Here is a 19809-nt window from a genome sequence, read left to right on the forward strand (position 1 = left end):
AAACAATTATCTCATGGGCTCAAAGAAGAATATGAAGATACAGACTTACCTTTACACTAAGGTAGACCCCCGGTCTATGCAGCCCCTAGTTTTGAATTTGATCAGCAGCTGCTCTGACATGCCCTACCTCACACATAAGAGGGCCACCATGTCTGAGCACCTGAATTGGTTCATACAAACCACCACGTTGTGATTTAAGGCTACCTGAACGAGCCTTGTATTTTCCTTTCTCTCTCTTCTGTGCTTCAATGTCTTCTGTCACTTCTGATTTAGCAGCAAATTAGTTTCCCAGCTGGTTGGAAATGGAAACAATGGTTTGCCATTAAATCGGACATGAGAGAGGGAATCACAGCACAGAAGGCAAAAGAGCGAGCTTAGGAGGAGGAGACCCACGGACCATCAGCAAATCAGAAGAGGGTTATGGAATAGCCAAGAAACAAATGCTGAAATCTTAAAAGAAAAAATTTAAAAACCAGGTATCTTTAAGGAATTTTATACGACAATAAAAATACAAATAAAGTGTGTCCATCACAATGAATAAGTAAAGGCCATTCAAGAATTATTTCCAGTTTGCTAGAAAAGATGCCACGTTCCCTCTTCCTCAGCTTTCAACATGCAGCTGAAAATTGCGAAATGCCAGACGTGTCCAGGTTTGGCCTTCAGGCAAAAAAACCCCAATCAGACTTGTTCTGCAAGGTCCAAGACTCGGAATTTGTCCAGGTTATAGAAACACGCCTTCACCACTCGTCCTCCAAAGTATCTTCCGTTCAGGTCAACAACCGCTGGAACCCAAGCAAAATATAAGCATTAGCCACATTGCCAGGTAAGAAAATATTGGGGGACAGGACCCCACTGAGTTAAGGCTTTTAAATTAGGGTAAGCAGAATGCCCAATTGGGTCAGAACAGGGTAACAGATGGTTCCTGCAACCACCATAAACTAGGACGGTATTTAAATGAGGAAGGATGAAACATGGATTCTCAGCTCCTTTCCCCAATCAATTAAGAAAGTGGGGTGGGGAGGGGGGGGAGAGATTAGCATCATGCAAAGCAGCAATGAGGACAAAGCCTATCAGGGTGAAAGATAAAAACTAGCTACAATTGGTGGGTTCATACGCAAAGCAGTGGGTGAATATCCCTCTCAGCACCCATCTGTCCAACTGAAATTCGCTGGAAGCAGTGAAGTGGTTATTAGATTATTTACCTTTAATTGCAGACTCTACTCTTTCAAACTCTAAAAATATTCTCACAGCTTCATCATCAGGAGCACCAGGAATCTGAATCAAAGACAGCAATTACAAAGATCAGGGCCTTTACAGTACAACATAAATACGTTACGAGGCTCTAGAGCAATGTTACTCAACCTTGGCCATTTTCAGATGTGTGGACTTCAACTCCCAGAACTCCCCAGCCAGCATGCTAGCTGGGGAGTTCTGGGAGTTGAAGTCCACACATCTGAAAATGGCCAAGGTCGAGAAACACTGCTCTAGACTTAAAGGCGCACACACACAAAAAAGTATATGCTGCCTGACTCCCAGCAACTCTGGGTGATTTATGATTTTATTTTTCATTATAATTTATGGTTAGGAACCCATCAGAAGCATGACTGCTGAAGTAACAAGTAGGAACTCAGGGGGCGGGGGGAGACAGAGAAAACCTAATACTTTTAAATACCCCAAAGAGTTACAACAATTCTTTGGGTCAGCTATAATTAAATCACTGTTTCAGTTGAGATCCTGAAGCAATTTGATCTGAACTGTTGCTTTATGTCAGATGTTCTGGCCAGACTGCTGAAGCAGATCAGTCCAATTCAGAAATCCAATTTGGTTCAGGAAAAAAAGTCTTTCTGGAAATCCTCAACGTCATAGAATCAATGGACTGATTTGGAAGTAACTGCTTTGATCTGATAATTGGCATGTGTTTTTGAAATCCAATTTGAAAACTCAGCCAGCCCTCATTTGAATTCAATTTCTGGGCAGACCTCTTTAGATGCAATGAACTCTGTCCATCTTCTTGGATACAGATGGCCTGAACAATTTCTCAGCAGTCGTATCATCTGAGATTCTGGCCAACCCAGATTGCCTGCTTGATGAGTTTTGACCCACTAACATCAGATATATAAAACTGGAGCAATTGTAGATAGCCTAATATTAAAACCTGAGCTAAATGCCAGACAGATGCAGACTAGATGATGCCCAGCTAGGTCAGGACTGGGCTAATGTGAGGATGAGGTGAGAAATGATCAAGTTAGCAAGCAACTGAAAGTGATGGAAACTCTGTGCCAAAACTGGGTACCCAATCAAAAGAACTTTTAATCCAGAATATTGTACTGCATATTTAAAAGAGATCCCTTGAGGTCAGAGCTCAATTTTGTGGGATAAAGGCTTTGTGCTACTTGATGAAATAGACCAAGAAAAGACATTCTTTGAGTGGAAGGAAATTACTTCCCAGATTTTAAAATTGGAGAGGGCAATTTGGGATCTCTCCCAAGTGCTAGGCCAGAATGCTAGATGAGCCCAAGATAGGTGTGATTGGCGCATTGAATTATATAGTGCCTGGGTTTATTGCACAATGATTATTTTAACTCTGCTTCTTCTGGTAGAAGAATTTGTAGAGGATTATACTGTTTTTCTTATTTGCTGTTAGCCTCCCAGAATTCATATGCTAAAAGGGGTGGCCGTACAGATCTTCCAAATAAAATAAAATAAAATAAAATAAAATAAAATAAAATAAAATAAAATAAAATAAAATAAAATAAAATAAAATAAAATAAATAAAGCAGTATATAGGTGTGCCATCTTGGAGTACATTTCTAGAGATTTCCTCTTGCCATTCCATATGCCCAATATTTCAGGTTTGAAACCTGTAACCTCCATCAAAGATCTACTTTTAAACATATTTTTGCACTGATGTATTTTAAATCTGCTTAAAAAAAAAAAGGAATAATTTGTGGGAGGAAAGGATGCTGGTCAGTACCTCAAAAATTACACACTTCCCAACTTTGCCATATTTTTCACATTCTTCTTTTGTTTCGCCTTCAAGGTCTTCGTCAACCTCCCCAGCTCCAACCATATTCTACAACAAAAAATAGACCGTAAGTTTGAAATGCAAATTTTGCTCCTTTGCTCCCAGTTCCCAATAGTTTTTCTTTAAATGGTAAGAGATTTTTCTCACAAATGTTTATTTACCAAACTATTTCTATCCCACTGCAATCAGAAAGATCCTTGGCAGCTTAGAGAGAATAAATATTTGCCACTGCAGAATGTCCCGTCACATCCTTTCTAATCATTTTAATGTCACTTCCTCCAACTAAGCAAGTCATCTAAACTAAAAAGCCAGCCTTAATACCAACCCAAACCTTAGAATCATCAATCCAGGACGGCTGATGAATCAAAACATGTGAAACTCACCCGCAGTAAGACCACTTTGGTTGGGCATTTCAGTATTTCTGTTAAAGGGTTTGAATCTGACTTCTTGGATGCATCTGCTATTCCAAAGAGAAAAAAAGTGGTAACAGTTTCATATTAAATGCAGTATTGTTTAATAATCTCATGCTAGATGATCAAAGGGTGATAATCAGAGGCTATCTGTGTTCCCAAAGAAATCTCGAGTACAAATGGTTTTTTCGGTCTTTAAAAACTGAACGTTCAGAATGACGAAGATGTTCTAAAACCATTTTTATACAAACACACATACACACCATTACAACCAAAGTAAGTACAGTCTTTGTTGTTCATTTCATTAAAAAGTAAACGTTTACACAAACCATGTTATGTTTAACTATAATTGCAAAGTTATTTTAAAAAACCATTTAACACCTCTTCAGTGATAAACTGTCTGTATTTTATCTGAGATTTTCCCTTCCCGGGAGTTAACGTCAATACATAAAAGCATAATGCAGGGCAGAATACAAGATGAAAAGCCATCTATTTCTTGTAATCCCTCATGTCCTTAAGAGATGGGAATATATATGACAAAACACATCAAGCTGAAATTATATAACCCAATTAGCATTCGTTAGAGCTTAGCAGCACTGAAAAGCCATTGTAAACAATCAGGGATCCAGATTATTTCCTCCTCCCATGAAAACACGAACTGCAGAAAGAGATCGTTCATCTGCTCAACAGACTTGGGAATTGCCCCAAATTCCATGGCTGCTGTTCTCTTGGCAGGCACTAAGTGGCGCCTTGGCCTGACAACTTTCTTTTCTCGTGGTGAAGCTGGCAACGTTCTGGTTTGTCAAGCCAAAAGATTTACGGCTTCCATAGCGGCCGGAGGGATAATCCAAAATCCACAGACAGAACTTTCAATTAACACAACCTGTACAAAAGGGCTTTAGCAGATAAATCTTGCTTAAACCTGTTGCAGGTGAACACGAAGAGATTTTAAGACTGATTCAAGCAAAGGAAAGCAATGGAGCTGTTAATGATTAAATGGCCCAGATCTGTCAGCACTCTGCATCTAATCCATATGGCAACTACCTTACAATGACACTTGCAGACATTGTTGTAGAAAGACACCCTCAGACAACCCCACTTAACCCCACAAGGCCTCCCCAACTTACCTTTATCAGCAGCATCACCCACAATGATTTTGCCGCCCCTCTTGCTGGTTTTCTCTACCGACAGGGCAGTGCTCAAGCCCTGTTCGTGCTTCCCCAGACCCTGGCCCTCTCGGAAGCCGTATTTCTGCATGATCTTGTGCGCCACCGTGCCTCTGAAGACAGAAGGGAGAATGAGCTGACCATGGGCAATCAAGGGATGTGGGCATGTGAGACGGTTCTCTGAAGTATTAAAAGCTGAACTGGCAACTAGCATGCCATCACCTTATTTCTAAATAACAGGGGAAATAAATTAGCACAACCATTGCTTTTCTGAAATACCACGAACGGGTTAAACTTCACTAAACGCGGGACAGCAGACAAACTGGATCACCCCTAATAAAGACAACCTAAAGAGAAATTTTAGGTTGAGAAGTAGTGAGCAAGTTTACATAGCGCTTCTCATACTGCATAGGTTACTCTCCAAGCCAGACTTGGCCACGCAGATCTTCAATGGCCTCTCCGTGAAGAGTCCCAACCCTTTCTCTCACGTTGCAGTTTCCCCAGACTGGCCATTTAATTCCATATAATTCAGTGCTCTTCCGTGCAAAAACACTCCTGGTTCACACAGAACTAGTATGTAAAGGAAGACAAACTCAAAACCTTGTCATGTATAAACCGACTTTCTACATAGAGATTTTTTTTTTGTATTGTGTAAAGATAGAAGGCTTGGAAGCTAAGCAGGCTTGGACTTGGCTAGGACTGAGATGGGAGACCACTAAGAAATGCCAGGCAATGCTATAAATTGGGAAATTAATTCCACGAAATTATCAAGTGTCGAGCCCAACTTGAAAGAGACCTTGAAGAGAGAAAGCAAACGTAAACTTTTAAAATGTGACATCTCCTCTTCATTTTGCTGCTAGTCTCACTTTCCTTTTCCACATCAGCCCAGGTTGCAATCTCCATCTCTGGGCTCAGCAGCTGCTACTTGATCTCCTGCAGAATTAGCCATGATCTCAACTGAAATGAGGGCAAATGCAAGGAAGGCAGACATACATGTGGGCTAACTATGCTGAACCACCATACTTTTAATGGCCTGAGAGCAGCACTGATTACATCGGCAAGCTTATGGATCTTAGCCCAATTTCTTGCCCAAAACATTGCCTCAGACAGCAGTAGGCCAAACCGTTGTTGACAGAAAGCACTTCCAAACTTGTAACTTAACACAATCCCCCTGACGCCAACGGGCCTTGAGAATCCAACTACCCCCAAGAGACTCCCAATGCCCTAGCGCTCTTCGCCACTGCCCCCTAGTGGTCTTTTGCAGGACGCTTCACCAGCGCTCACCCCATGTTTGCCAGAAAGGAATTGCTGGGCCCGGTTGGGGAACGAGGTCTCTCGGGCTCATCGTACATCGGGGGAGGAATGGCAGCCTTGGAAGACGAACCACGAGGCCTTGACTCTTCTTCGTATGGAAACGAGGATACAGCTGGAAAAGAAGGCAGGATAATTTACCATCAAGGCAAAAACCCGTAGGCATGGATTTCTATGCTTTACCTGACCTTGAAAATAGCAGGTGATGTTTTATTTAAGGCCCTCCATCAATGCCCTGTTAATGAGACAGAATCCCTTTATCTAATTAGTCACAGCATCCCTTCTTTCCTCCTATCTGCCTCATGGCGGACATGCTCTTTGCAAGCTGACGAAGCATCTCTCAAGAGCTATTAAACGCAAGGTAGCATTTAAAAGCTGCTTCTGGATCCCACTGCCTTCCACCTGTTCCTCCCATTACCAAATCTGCAGGTATCTTTCACGCTTCCTTTTCAGACTGAGATTATTAATCCCAGAGTAGTTCAGAACTAAAGATCCCTTTCAGGCATTCCTGCAGTCATAAATCTCTATTTATGAGACACTGTAATTTGCCTATTCATATGCTGAATATCAATACATCAATCTACCGCAGATGTCCAAAGCAATTGAGTGCTTTGGGAAACAGATCCTTAAAGTCAGAAATTTCAACAGCAGCAGCTTTTACTAATTTGAAGAAAAACGATCTAGGTGCGTACGTTCTTTATCCTTCTCAACCAAAGAAGTAGGTGGTGCGATCGCAGCTCCTCCCATGCCTGTATAAGAAAAAAAAAAATTACAGTCATCTATGAAAGCTATTCCATAATAAATGTGTTCATCTTCAAAGTGCCACAATTCTTCGTTGCTTTTTCTGCTGCAAAGTTTGTTGCCTTAGAAGTCTGGCTGGTTAGAATAACGAGAATTTCTTCTGCATACATTCGGATCGCTCAAAGATTAACAGGTCTATGATCAATGCCCAAGCAGGTTCCTAGAATAATCGACTTTCCCCAGTGTTCACCCTGGTTTGAATTATGGTACTTCTCATGACTGCCTCAAATGGGCCATAATGCTTTTGGCTGAAAAAGGACGTTTTTGGAACAGATTATCTCTGATGCAAGCAGAGTGGGGAAGCCAGTTTTCCGGTTCCCTCCCGCGCTCCTTAGCTGGTGCACTGCAGCACTGCTGATGTAGTCAGACAAACCCTACTGTAAACAAGCAGGCACTAAGTAAAAATTGGGGCAGGAGTGAGAGGTGCCAGGTTTATGGAAAAGGGGGAACGCCATCTACATTCACTTGAGACGACATAGGAGGACAATGTACAGTAGCCAAAAATCAGGAGAAGCCTGGTAGCATGTTTTCTAACAAATTTTATTAAAAGGCAGAAGCCTTTTGCAACATAAGTTGCAGGTCACGAAAGCCTTTTAAATAAAATGTATTTTTCGGAGAAGATGCTACCAGACACCTTCTGATTGCTTGAGACAAGAGGGTTTGATCCATGCACGTTTGGTAACAACTAAGAGAATTCCTCACTTCGTTTCCGCCTCTCCCTTTCATAATCTTCATCTTCATCCGAATCTGGATCTGGCCGTCTGGAAAATCCACTTGCCTCGTGTCTGTCTTTGCGCCTCCTTGAAATTAAAACAGAAATTAAGATGATAATCCTCCTCAAAGGAAATCTAGACAGTAAGAACAAATCCAAACACTGGTTAAATTCTTAGTGAACTCTGCTTTTATTCCTTTCCTTTCCAGAATCTACCTTTATACCATTTATTCCAATGTGTTTCAGATGACTCAAATGAACAACAGAACAATAACCTTATAAACTTTTCCACTAGCCATTCGTAAAAATTAGATGAAATGCAGTTCTAATCACAAAAATTATTTTATACACAAAATTTAATTCTACTTACATCCTTAGTTACAGATAAAGTTTTTATACATATACTACACACAACTCTGCTTTCAGACTTCCAGAAGAAGTATGGTGAGCTGAAGACAGTTCTGCAAAAGCGGAGCCAACCACTCCAGTAAAGATCAAAGAACGAGTAGACCAGTTCTTCAGAACCTCCCCAGATAAGGAGAGGATGGGAGATTGCCCATGCGTGCTCTGGATGGCTGCTCCTCATGAGGAGACCACAGGACAGTGGTTTTTCGCAGGTTTGAGCACCGGGAGACGACAGGATTAGCCCTCTTACTCACAACTGTGGTGGAGACTTTTAATGGACACTAGGTTCGCAAACCTCACTTTCTAATCACTTCCGGAAATTGCTTAATAGCTACTTCTAAGCTATTGGAGACCTTCGGACCAACAAGTTTGAAAATGCCAGTTGAGTCTGCCTTCAATCTTGAACGAAAGAAAATTTTAATCATAAGCCTAAGAATTTAAAGAACCTGGAATAAATAGCAAAAAGCTAAATAAGATTTTGATCTTAGAAAGTTATAAATGGACTTTATAAGGGTCCAGATAAAATTGGAATATTGAAACTTCTACAATAAGCTTTTGGAATTAATTATGAAATACAAACAGCATCTTGTGGGAAATAGATACTGTTTTGGTTTTTACACGATATAACATAGATAAGCAATTTCATGATTTCAGAAACTGGACACTAGAGGGGACTAAAGATTTTAGGTAGAGGAAAGATATACAGGCCTGTAAAATGATGCAAAATGTTATGACAATAAAAATATTGAAGGAGACTTTTGAAGAATGAAATCAGAAAATAATAGCCACAATATCAACCATGTCAGTAATGATGACTGCTTCTATGGATAGACTATGTCCAAAAGATGTTATTGAAGAAATGTAAGATGTAGAACAAATTTTATCTGACAAGACAAAGATGGTATTGAAAGTGGATTTACAACTGACAGACCAAGAGAATGATTTAGAAAAGGATGTTTCATTGCATCTACAATAAATGTTTTGACCCATGTTTTTCCAATGCAGGTTTATCATTTTCCATGCACAGAATTATAAAACATAAATCTTTTCATTCTGAAGACGCATCCATTTTCGTTTGCAATTTTGGCATAATATGCCATCTATTTAATCCAATCCAATCTAATCTATTTGATGGAATAAACATTCTTGTTTCTGGAGAAGCACTTCTGTCCTCCAGCTGATCCCCCACAAGTCTCATGAACCTAGAAACCCTCTCTCCTAATTTATTGCATACTGATCTCAAAATGTCCAGGAACATTAATCTGAAAGATACAAAATTACATGCGTTGATGTCCAACTCCTACAGAAAAATCACACCTGAAAAGCAGTAACGCCCCAAGATAACGATATTTATTTATTTATTTATTTATTTATTTATTTATTTATTTAAAAGAACAGCACTGTATTTCCCTTCAAATCCAAGTTCTTCCATTCAGGTAAATAACTGGATCACAAACTGGAGGAGATAAGGGCAAGGGGAAACATTACAGTACAAGTGCCCTGTTTTCCCAGCTCCCAGAGTTCCTGCTACTGGCTTGCTTCCTCAGCAAGTGAGGACTTCAGGGCAATCAAAACCCTAACCTTAAGTGGAAGGGCATACAGTCCTGATTACTCACTTCTCTCTTTCTTCAATCTCTTTCTGCCTCTCCAGCTCGCGTTGCCTCTGTCGTTCTTCTCGCTGGCGTTTTACTACTTTCTCATAATCATTTGGGAACATCGGATCATACTCGTCAGCTAAAGGAATCAATACATCTCCTGCTGAAAAGCCACTGGGGACAGGGTCCTGGGATAAAACATGGAAGACACAACAATAAAAACAATCTGATGCAGTTCTTGCCAAAAGAAGGTGCTCCACGTATTTGCCAGAATAAGATAGAAACTGTGTTCAACTGCTCTGCAGAAAAGCACTGAGAATGGGCTAGCTGTGCACCAATGGCTCAAAGTAATCGTTTTACTTTATAATATTCCTGTTTACGTGGGGACAGTTTTTCATCTTCATGGCATTTGCCAGGTTTTTTTTCCTGGATTCATTTCAAGGCACTAGTTCTCACCTACGAAACATGAAAGGCTTAGGCGAATGTTCTTTTGCAAAGCACCCCTATGAGCTTTCTGTATGAAGCAGGAGCCTACGCCCTTTGTACTTTCATTTGGGACCTATGTGCAATTTTTTTTTCACAAGTGTGTTAATGTAGAACCCTTAGCAGACAGGCAGGACAACACCGCCAGATGTTCAAATCTTGCAAGCATTAGGATCCTTAAAACTTAAATTGCGAAATGATATTTCCTTTTTGGTGGCTGCATGCAAGTTCTTGATTGTTTCCTTTTTTAACTGTTGAAATACTGTTAATGTTGCTGTTCCCCAGCTTGCCTGTTTTGTGGAAACCAATGCAGACATTTCACAAAGAAAGCCAACTAGCAAATATCCTCAGATATTAACGATGGAATCAACGTATTCTCTCTCAAAATACTATTCTGGTGCAGTTACCTTTGCTACGAGGAACAATTTCAGAAGCAATCATGGAACAGTGCTGTATCCTACGTTTACCCTGAGATTAATATTCGGGCTCTGGGTGTGTGGTTGAGCCCATATCATGATTATGTTACTTGCTGTGTTGGGTTTTTATCTTGGCTGCCGTAAATGTTATTTATTGATTTATTATGTTTTTATTTTGTTTTTTAATCATTGTGAGCTGCCCAGAATCACGTATTTGAGATGGGTGGCTACGTGAGTTGAGTAACAAATAAATATTAATTTTATAATTTATAAGGAAGCATTCGTTCCTTATATCTCAACCCCTTAAGGGTCTAGACCAGTGTTTCTCAACCTCAACAACTTTAAGATGTGTGGACTTCAACTCCCAGTTGGGGAATTCTGGGAGTTGAAGTCCACACATCTTAAAGTTGTTGAGGTTGAGAAACACCGGTCTAGACACATTCACACAGCTCACCGTCGTTTTAAAGCACAATACCGTATCAAACGACGTATTCACTTAAAACTCAAGAGGAAATAAAAATAGGATAGATGAAAAGCCTGTTGGAATACAAACGCCAAATCATACCCAGAAGCCCACGGGCACATGGGCAAGGAGTTCTAAAGGCTTATAATCAACAGACAGGAAAAGTTATCTGTCTTTTCACTCTAGCTGGGCCTGATGAGAGGCGTTTTGCTGACGAGGGAAGTTACCCTCGAAGGGCTGAGGGCTTCTCACTCTGGAGACTGCTGGTCTGTTTGAGAAGCCCAATCTTACCTTCAACCCAGCTGCCACATGGGGTGGGGTGTCTACGATCTGGCGCTCATCAGAAGCGCTGCCTCGTTTCAGGTCAATGACAGGAGCAAGGACTGTGCTTTGTTTCGTCCTCTGACTCTAAAATTAAAAACGCCAAAAAATTAAAACATACATTTCACCCAGCTTCAAGAACTCTGTTCCATGAGCTGTCCCACATCTGTGTTTTTGTTCCTCCTGTTACAACCTGAGGTTATACAGGGCAGCATTTTAGAAAACCTCTTACACAGCTAGAATGCTTCGACTACAATTCCTATCACTGCCGTTCAGCACAGACATTGGAGATGGGAAGTGTAGTCCAAAGGATCTACTGCTGAATCGTCAAGAGGACAATGCGTGCTTTTAAGCAAATGCCATCAGAAGAAAGGCAATTTGATTAAAACATGTATATTTTATTGTATACTGTACACTCATAAAGCTACCTAAATAAAGGCTTTATTGCTAAAGGATTAACGTTGTGGATGCTGTGAGATGACTGTGTACTTCTCAAGATTGATTTTCATATAACGGAAGTCAAACAAAGCTGATGAAATCTGCGAATTGTAGTACACGGTTCTCCCCCGAGATGTTGCAGTTATAATTCACATATAATTCACAGGATCCGGAGAACCAAACACTGGTGCAAGAGATTCCTTTCGGCTATGAATGCTGAGAATAAAACAGAAACTCTCCAGCTTCTGGAAGGCAGTGCTCTAGGTAAATGTTAAAACATCCAGTGCTCAGCCTGGGCTCTCAACCAATGGCTAGGCGTACTTATTTCAACAGGTGCAAGACAGAAGAAGATGCGCTTTTAGAATTAGAGAGCTAGTACCGTTGCAGAATGGCTTCGTATTGAGGCCTTGGCACAGATGTTTAGCAGGCCTTGGAACAACAATGGTTGTTTTAAACATGCAAGTAATGAACTAGCCCAGGTAAATACAGCCAGAGCTTAAGGAAACTTCAGAAATCCTGGTAAGTTTATTTTTTATTGATCAGTGTCAAAGGATTGGAGGTAAGATCCATGAGAAGTTAACTTACTTGCTAAATTAAGCATTTTATTTAGCAGTATGCTATCTAGGCACCAACAGGTTTTTTTTTAAAAAAAAGCATTTTTCTCCAGACTTTTATTGTACCTTTGCTTGAGTCAGAGCGGCTTTCTTCACCTGCAGCTGAGACTGCAGAAGTTTGAAATTTTTGGACCAGCCTTCTGTTTTGGAATCACTGGTTTCTACTCCCAGATCATCATAGAGGGACATTTTTTCTCTGGTTCAAAACAAGGAAACAGAAAAAATAAATGTTTTTGCTTTCTATAGGACATTCTTTTTTTATCATATTTTTTATTTAAATATTTTATCTTAACAAGTTTTACAAAAAAAGAAATAGAAAAAAATGCAAAAGGAAAGAAATACATGAAAAACTACAAAACAAACGAAACACAGTAAAGGGGAAAACAATCTGCCTATATATCACCTCATAGTCAAGCAGATGTCTAAATCTAAATCTAAAATGTCAAGCACATTTCTAAATCTACCTCAGAACATTCCAAACAACAAAATCTATGCCACAGAAAAACAGTCATTTTCTGCTTAGCAGAACATCACGTTACAATAGTTAGTACTAAGCCCTATTCTTACATGAACTAACTATAATAAAACTGTCAATGCCATGTAGAACACCTTGGAAGAAGTGAGATTTATAAACTTCTTTATTTATATCGAATTAAAAACATCCAAAATTGTAACGGATTAGATAGATTCAGGACAAAAAGATGAAAGGATATTTCCCCCCCCAAACACAGCATCTATACAATACAATACAATACAATTATAATAGTTTTTTTTGTATTTTATTGTATTACGAAAGGAAAAAAAATTATGATCTGTCTGTCTGTCTGTCTGTCTAAGGCTACTTTAAAAGGGTCCTACTGTAATTCAGTGTTTCTCAACGTTGGCAGGATTTAAGATGTGTGGACTTCAACTCCCAGAATTCCCCAGCCAGCATGCTTGAAGATGTAGACTTCAACTCCCAGCATGCTGGCTGGGGATTCAGGGAGTTCAAGTCCACATATGTAACTGATGGATCAAAGCAAGATTTTGCAGTGAGGCAGCCTTGCAGAGGGATTCACTTACTTATTTTACTCATATCCCACTTGTTAGTACATTTGGTCCCAAATCACTCCAAGGGTGGACCTGAACCTGGGTCTCCAAAGTCCCCCCCCCCAAAAGCCCCTCCTGAAGCCCAAAACTTAAAATTAAATTATTGGCAGCGCTTATGGTTCAGCCAAAGGGTTCTGCTGCTCTGAATCTCCTTTTGGGGGGCTCTTTCATTTGGCTCTCAAGGCCAGGAAAAATAAAAACACTCGAAACCCGGAATCTTTTTCAGCCCAATTTTCTAAAGGCCATGCCCTGCGAGTCAGGGCTCCTGCAACCCCGCAGTCACAGACTAGGATGGAGGGACTGGGGGCGGTTGTCAGAGACGGCCCTCTGCACATGCTCAGGAACTCGCTTGTTCGCCCGGGCGGGCGAGAGTGACGAGCAAAAACGGGTCTTACTTCTGATGAGGGGGGAATTCCTGCCACAAGGGGCTGCAATAGACCCCCGAATAATCCTTCCCGCAAAACGAGCCCCTCAGCTCTTCTTTTCGCTCTTCATTTTATCATTCAGACCTTTGAGGGCGACCCTCCTAACACCAGGACTCGCGCGGGCTCAGTTAAAACGACCTCCGGCCCTCCCTCGCTTTCCCCCAGCAAAGGAGTTTTTCTTCTTACCCTTCTGCCGGGGCCGCAAGCCGGGGCCTCGCGTAGGGCCCGGGGCCGAAAAGAGGGCCTCTTCGTCGGCCAAGCGAAGTTCCGCGTCACGGGCAACGCAAACCAATCAGGCTCCTCCTCCTTCTCAGCGCGCGCCCCGGAAGCGGCTTCGTTTCTCTTGGCTGCCGCCGACAGAGGCCGCCTCTGCGCATACTCCGTGGTGACCACGGTGGGGGGGGTGGAGCCAGGATTCGCCCTCCGCTTTGGGGCAGAGCTACGCCAACTCCGTCGGCACCAGCGATGCGTAAATGGCGGAGGAAAGACGTTCTTTTACGCTCTCATCGCAAGTCGAAAGGTGAAGGCCTTTACGGCCCGATCTGTGTTACGCAAATGGCGTAGGTGAAAAATGTCGAAAAAGGGAGCGATGTGTTTTTGGATCTGTGCACGCGACACACTTAAGCAGTTAATGTCCGAGTGATTGTATGTGCATGACGTGCAAGGGTGTTTTTTTTTTTTGTGACTTGGTACTGTATTTTGCACCAGCCAAGTACAAAAGCGTTGTAAACCATAGTGAAAAACTAGATTGCTTCTGAAACTAGATTAACAATGCTGTGTGTGTGCAGTCATTGTTTGCATTTTAACCTTTTTTAAAAACTTCACTGCTGACCTCGCTCGGCACCTACCTGCCAGTTTCCTAAGCTGGAAGAAACTCGGATGATTTTAAAAAATAACCGAGAAAAGCAAAATATCCTCTGGTGGAATGCACAACAACTGCATGCACGTTGATGACAAGCAGCAAAAGGCCTCTAACCAAAAGAAAAGAAGTCCAGAGTCCAGGACTCAACCTCCAGGTAATTCCACCTGGATGACTGAGAATCTTCATCAACATATTGCCATGCACGTTGGGGAAGGAACCCTGAAGTTGGTGCGGAAATTTGCAAAGAGAGCAAGGAAAGTGGCAGGCTACAGAAACCACCCACTCTTCAACGTCCGATGCGGACAACAGAGCCTCATCCCAGCTAGCCTACGCCTGCGAGCCCCTGTCAAGGGTCACAGAGCAGACAAAACCCCACAGAAGGCACAAGAACACCTTCTTAAGGAAAGGATAAGGCAGGTCCACTTCACCATTGGCGCCCTGCAACACCACGCTGATCACCTTCACCAGAAACTAACTGCCACCCTATCTAACCCAGTCCTGGACAGAGTATTTCAGTTGGTTAACAGAACACAACTAGCCCAGCACCACAAAGTGAAGGAGCGACAAACCAAGAAATCTGACATCCTTCTCTCCCGCAGCAAGCAGAAACAAAGAGCTGAAGAACTTGCTGGGAGGAACAACAGAGGACATAAAGAGCAAGTGGGTGAAGAACCTCTCAGGTGGGAAACTCTCCCAGCCAGAGAGAGATGTCCTAGCGAAAGGCCTCAACTTTGCCATCATCCCAAAATGTTCCTGTGGTGGAGTTCATCACGGCCACAGGATCTGCCATCTGCAACAACCACCTACCCACTGAAGAAGCAGAACAACTCCGGCTGAAAATCTCCGCAGTTGGAATCCACCCATCTTAAAGTTTGTGCCCTCATTCCCTGGACTTTGAGCTTGCACTGCACTGAACACTCCCTCTCCCGACTTGTTCGTGGCCTTCACCAGGCCTCCCCGACCCCCCGCAGCACCCCTGCACTCCTTACCTGGGACTCCTTCTGCTTCCCGCTTAACGACCTGCACGACTTGGGTTACAACAGCAACCTGGACTGCCTGGATTGCCCTTGATGCAGTCACGTGACATCGTGCTTTATGACCGCAACCTTAGCGACAGCAATCTCAGTCCCAGTTGCAGTCATAACTCGAGCACTATGTGTTTGAGTTATATGAGGAATTATATTTAGGGAATTGCATGTATCCAAGTGAAATATATTTGATTTTTTTCCTGAGAGATCTCATGGCTGAGCGCTGGGATGCAGTATAGGCATCTGGCAGGGAGGAAAAAAACCCCCTAAACTCTCTAGAAGAACTTACAAGCTGGCATGTAAGCATGTTAGAGGTAAGGTACATAGGTCAAAAAGGAAGAAAACTCAAAAGAGGGGTTTGTTTCAGGTTCTGTAGGAAGTGGTGCCAGTGAGATGCACCAGACCAGATGAAGATAGAGCAGAGAGGCAACCAGAGGAGCAAGGAGACCAGACGATCCGTGGCTGAGGAGCACAAAGGAACCCGGAAATGCTTGCAGCAGTTGAAAAAGAACCAAAGCAGTTCTGGTGTGGCATATGTTTCTTAGTGACCTGGTATGGTTGCAGCTGTGCTGGAGTGAGTCAACAAAAGGAGAGAAAAAGGGGAGAGGAAGCTCAATTCCAGCCTTGAAGTGGAGGTGTATTGTCACGAGGACAGGGCTGATGAGCCAACCCGACTGCTAGCCAGGGCAGTTGTAGAGAGAGATCGAGACAGCAGACCCATTGGTTCAGCCTGGTATATAAGGGTTGGGGACTCGTGCCCTGGAGGGGACACCCTTCTCCTCAGCTGCTGGGGGGACCTGCTGCCGGTCTGACCCCAAATTGGAGAGAGGAGAGGAGAGAACATGAGAATGACAAAGACGGTTGTAGAAGGGAGCGGCTGGAAAGAAAAGGTGAAAGTAAAGTTGCGTGCGTGTGCAGAGCAGTTGTTGGTTCCTGGTCACAGAGGGAGAAGAAAAGTCCACTGTGGCTTCTCTGAAGGAAAAGAAGCAAAGTCTCAGAGAGATGGTATCTTCCCCCAAGATGGGAAGAAAGGAGACAGCTGTCTTTGGCAAAGTCCTAGTCTCTGGGGAAAGACTGGGCAGAAGACGACTTCCACTAAAGGTTCTTCTCCCAATGGCAGGAGTAACTATGACTCTCTTAGTTACACAGCCTGGGCGCCTCCACGTGGCAACCGCTGGAGAAGGTGTGACATGGAGTTCACCTCCCATCACCTGAGCTAAGATGCAGGGGGCTTTTCTGCTGATTCCAAAGAAACAAGTAAAAAAACATCTTGATCCCCCAGACACTTGAGACAACAGCAGTGCTGACAGAAATGCAGAAAGCGTAGATGATCCTTCCAGCAGTACCACTACCGCTGGTTCCAGCTCCAATCAACTCCTACAGTATCCAGTTTCTATCTCAGCAGAGCCTAAACACTGCACAAATTCCACCGCCATCCCATGGAACTGAATGCTGAATGAGTAGAAGCCCTTCCATCTAAACAGCTGAACTGGTCTACGGAGGACAACAAGGCTCTACAGCATCTTGCAGAACACCTCTGGAGTGTCGGGATGCTAAAGAAGGGTGGAGGAGGAGGAGGAGGAGATGGAGATGAGGATCAGCTAAGTGGATCCAAGGAAAAGAGACAAGCAGCATTGAGCACGCTTGTTTGTAAATCCAGCCCGTTCCTTCCTTTTACTCTCCCTTGATAAACCCAGAAAGGGGGAGGAGTGAAGGAGGAAGAAGTTGAGGATTTAGGAGGATCGTTAGAAGAGAATCATTTTGTGAGATGGGAGATGACAAGTTAGATAGATAGATAGATAGATAGATAGATAGATAGATAGATAGATAGATAGAAAGATAGATAGATAGATAGATAGATAGATAGATAGATAGATAGATAGATAGATAGATAGATAGATAGATAGATAGATAAAAATAGCCTTTCGGAGAGAGACCAGGTGGAAGTCGAGAACTTGTAAATAGTTTTCCTGTATATAGTAAACAGGCATAAAAGCCACCACCGTCTTTTCTTCTCTACGTCAATTGCCGTTCTTCTAACACATCCAGTTCTAAAAGGACCCAGTCACACGTGACAGCTAGAAAAGGCAGCTTTGGACCGAGGAGTGTGGTGCAAAAGCCAGGTGGTTCACAAGCTGCAGTAGAGAGAGTTTGAGTAAAAGGGACGTAATCTCTTCCTTTTTCCCTTTTGTTAAACAGCCAGGCTAGCAAAGGAAAGCAGTTAGCATTCCAAGGCAACACTTTAGATCAGTGTTTTTCAACCTTGGCAACTTTAAGATGTGTGGACTTCAACTCCCAGAATTTCCCAGCCAGCTATGCTGGCTGGGGAATTCTGGGAGTTGAAGTCCACACATCTTAAAGTTGCTCCATAACTGGCTGGCAATGGAGTTTCAGTCTGCCTTTTCTCAGAGTGGAGTCCGAGTTAGCTCCAAAGTTCGTGGCCACCATGACAGTCATGGACCTGTCCCAGATCATCCAGAGCTTGATGTGTGACAGTGGTCATACTCTTGATCTATTCTTTCTGTTGAAGCAATAGCAGCGCGATCTGGAATTAGGGGAACTTTCTGTTGCTCCCCTGCCACGGTCAGATCATTCCTTGGAGTTGTCTAGTGCTGCCCGTCACTGCAGGGAGGCAGGACTTATTTGATCGGTCCACTCCAGGCAACTAATAGGCCCTGAAAGGTTTCAGAGGGAGTCCCTGATGGTCTGCTGCATGGTCTAGTGGAGGCCTGGAACGAGAGGGCAGTAGGACCCTTGATCAGATTGTGCCCTTGCAGCCTCTCTCCACCCATGGATCCCATCACTCCCCCTGGTTTATGGAAGAATGGAGGGAGATGAAGCAGATGAAAAGATGCTTAGAGCACCACTGGAGGTCACAAAGAGTGAACGCAACCAAGCACAGATTACAGCTGCTATGAAGGCCCACCTGGTAGTGGTAAGGCAATGAAGCTTCAGTACTTCATTGCCCCCGCTATGTCCACGGATAGCCACCTAGCAACTTAGTTTAAGGTGACTGAAGCCCTCCTGGGTAAGGGGGCCCAGGAGTTCATCTGCAGGGCCGCACAGAGGAATATGCAATGCACCTACCCCACAAAATCGCTCGGATTCACCCCCAGTTGGGACTCTAGCCTTGGTACATACCTGGCACATAGACTTGCCCTGTTATCTGAGTTGAGTTTGATCCTGTTGGGCCTGAGGAAGCAGGCAGGGTCCTCATGACTGAATTCAGCCAAAAGGAGACATGATCCGCACCGGTCAGATAGGTGCTCAAATCTTCCTCCTATCTTTTTTCAAAATACCAGTTTCAAAATAAATAAATAAATAGAGACAAAAAACCATACAATGAAGCAAAACTGTGTGTAAACTTAAAATAAAAAGTTAATAAAAAAAGAGAAACAAAATCTGTCTTATAAATTACATTTATCCACAGACATGTGCCCAACTCTGGGGAGCCCTGGGAACTCCACAATCTCGTATCTGTGTATTGAGCAAACTCAGCCAATTGTAGTTTATTCAATAAACCATTGTTAAACAAACATTTTTCTTTTCCCATCATGGCACCGAGGTGGACGCTTGCTTGTTAGGCTCATTTGTTTGAGGATTTTGAGGATGGTGTGGATGGTGTGTGGAGATATTCGGTGGTCCCGGCTGGTTTGGTGGGTGGTCAGTGGCATTGGTGCCAGTTGCCTGGGCCGGTGGGAGGAACAGGATAAGCGGCAGTGATGGCAGCAACAGCAGTAGAGATAGCCGACGCAGCGGCAGCAGATTGAGCGGCTGGAGGCTGGCGTGGTGCTTCCCTGTGCAGTTGCTGAGCGGGACTGTTGGGGACTGGTCTCTCCATTGAGGCGGCTCCCTGGTGAGTGGCAGCAGGCTGCAGGGCTCAGTGATGCTGCAGACCAGCTGTTCTTGCTTCAGCTGACGAGTGGCGTAGAATGGACTCACGAGGACCTAGCCCCTGCCCTCCTTCTTGGGTCTGCCTCCATAGAGACTACAAAGACAGACTGGGCTGGCACAGGATGAAGAAGTAGAGGTGGCTACGGGATCCTGGTGGTTGGAGTCCCCGGTGGAACTCAGGGTCCAGGCGGTTTGTGGCAGCGGGAGCAGGAGGAAGGCAGTGGACCTATGGGGGAGCGGCCTTGTGTCTTGCAGCTGCCATTCAAGCGGCCAGAGTAAAGTGTGTCAGGATGTTATGCTGGAGGAGAAATTTATCAGTGTAAATATGGTAGTGACAGGGCACAGCTAAGC

At 43.3% G+C, this 19809-nt stretch overlaps 1 protein-coding gene across 2 annotated transcripts; it reads right to left on the bottom strand.

Annotated features, from left to right (window-relative positions):
* Positions 1-477: 477 nt before the first annotated feature.
* Positions 478-14011, bottom strand: RBM17 (RNA binding motif protein 17). Of its 2 annotated transcripts, none has more exons than XM_025172215.2 (12): positions 13861-14011; positions 12227-12356; positions 11079-11195; positions 9447-9613; positions 7416-7513; positions 6605-6661; positions 5886-6027; positions 4563-4714; positions 3409-3482; positions 2975-3073; positions 1203-1275; positions 478-782 (listed from the first exon to the last, which is right to left on the bottom strand). In XM_025172215.2, the coding sequence occupies exons 2-12, from the start codon at positions 12347-12349 to the stop codon at positions 679-681; spliced, it is 1206 nt and encodes a 401-aa protein (XP_025027983.1). In that variant the 5' UTR covers positions 12350-12356; positions 13861-14011; the 3' UTR covers positions 478-678. The 2 variants fall into 2 exon arrangements, with proteins under 2 accessions (XP_025027983.1, XP_025027982.1); XM_025172214.2 differs by having other exon boundaries at positions 3409-3485; positions 13861-14010.
* Between the last annotated feature and the right edge of the window lie 5798 nt (positions 14012-19809).

This window comes from Python bivittatus, unplaced genomic scaffold (assembly GCF_059951505.1).
Source record: "Python bivittatus isolate LINGU-HERP-01145 unplaced genomic scaffold, Pbiv_v1 ctg000330_np1212, whole genome shotgun sequence".
Classification (NCBI taxonomy): domain Eukaryota; kingdom Metazoa; phylum Chordata; class Lepidosauria; order Squamata; family Pythonidae; genus Python; species Python bivittatus.

Coding starts and splice junctions, on each gene's coding strand:
- RBM17 (XM_025172214.2), bottom strand. CDS start 12,349: ATGTCCCTCTATGATGATCTGGGAGTAGAAACCAGTGATTCCAAAACA. Junction 6,028..6,604: donor GGTTGAGAAGGATAAAGAAC/GTACGCACCTAG, acceptor CTTCTTTTCCAG/CTGTATCCTCGTTTCCATAC. Junction 3,074..3,408: donor CCAAAGTGGTCTTACTGCGG/GTGAGTTTCACA, acceptor TTTTTGTTGTAG/AATATGGTTGGAGCTGGGGA.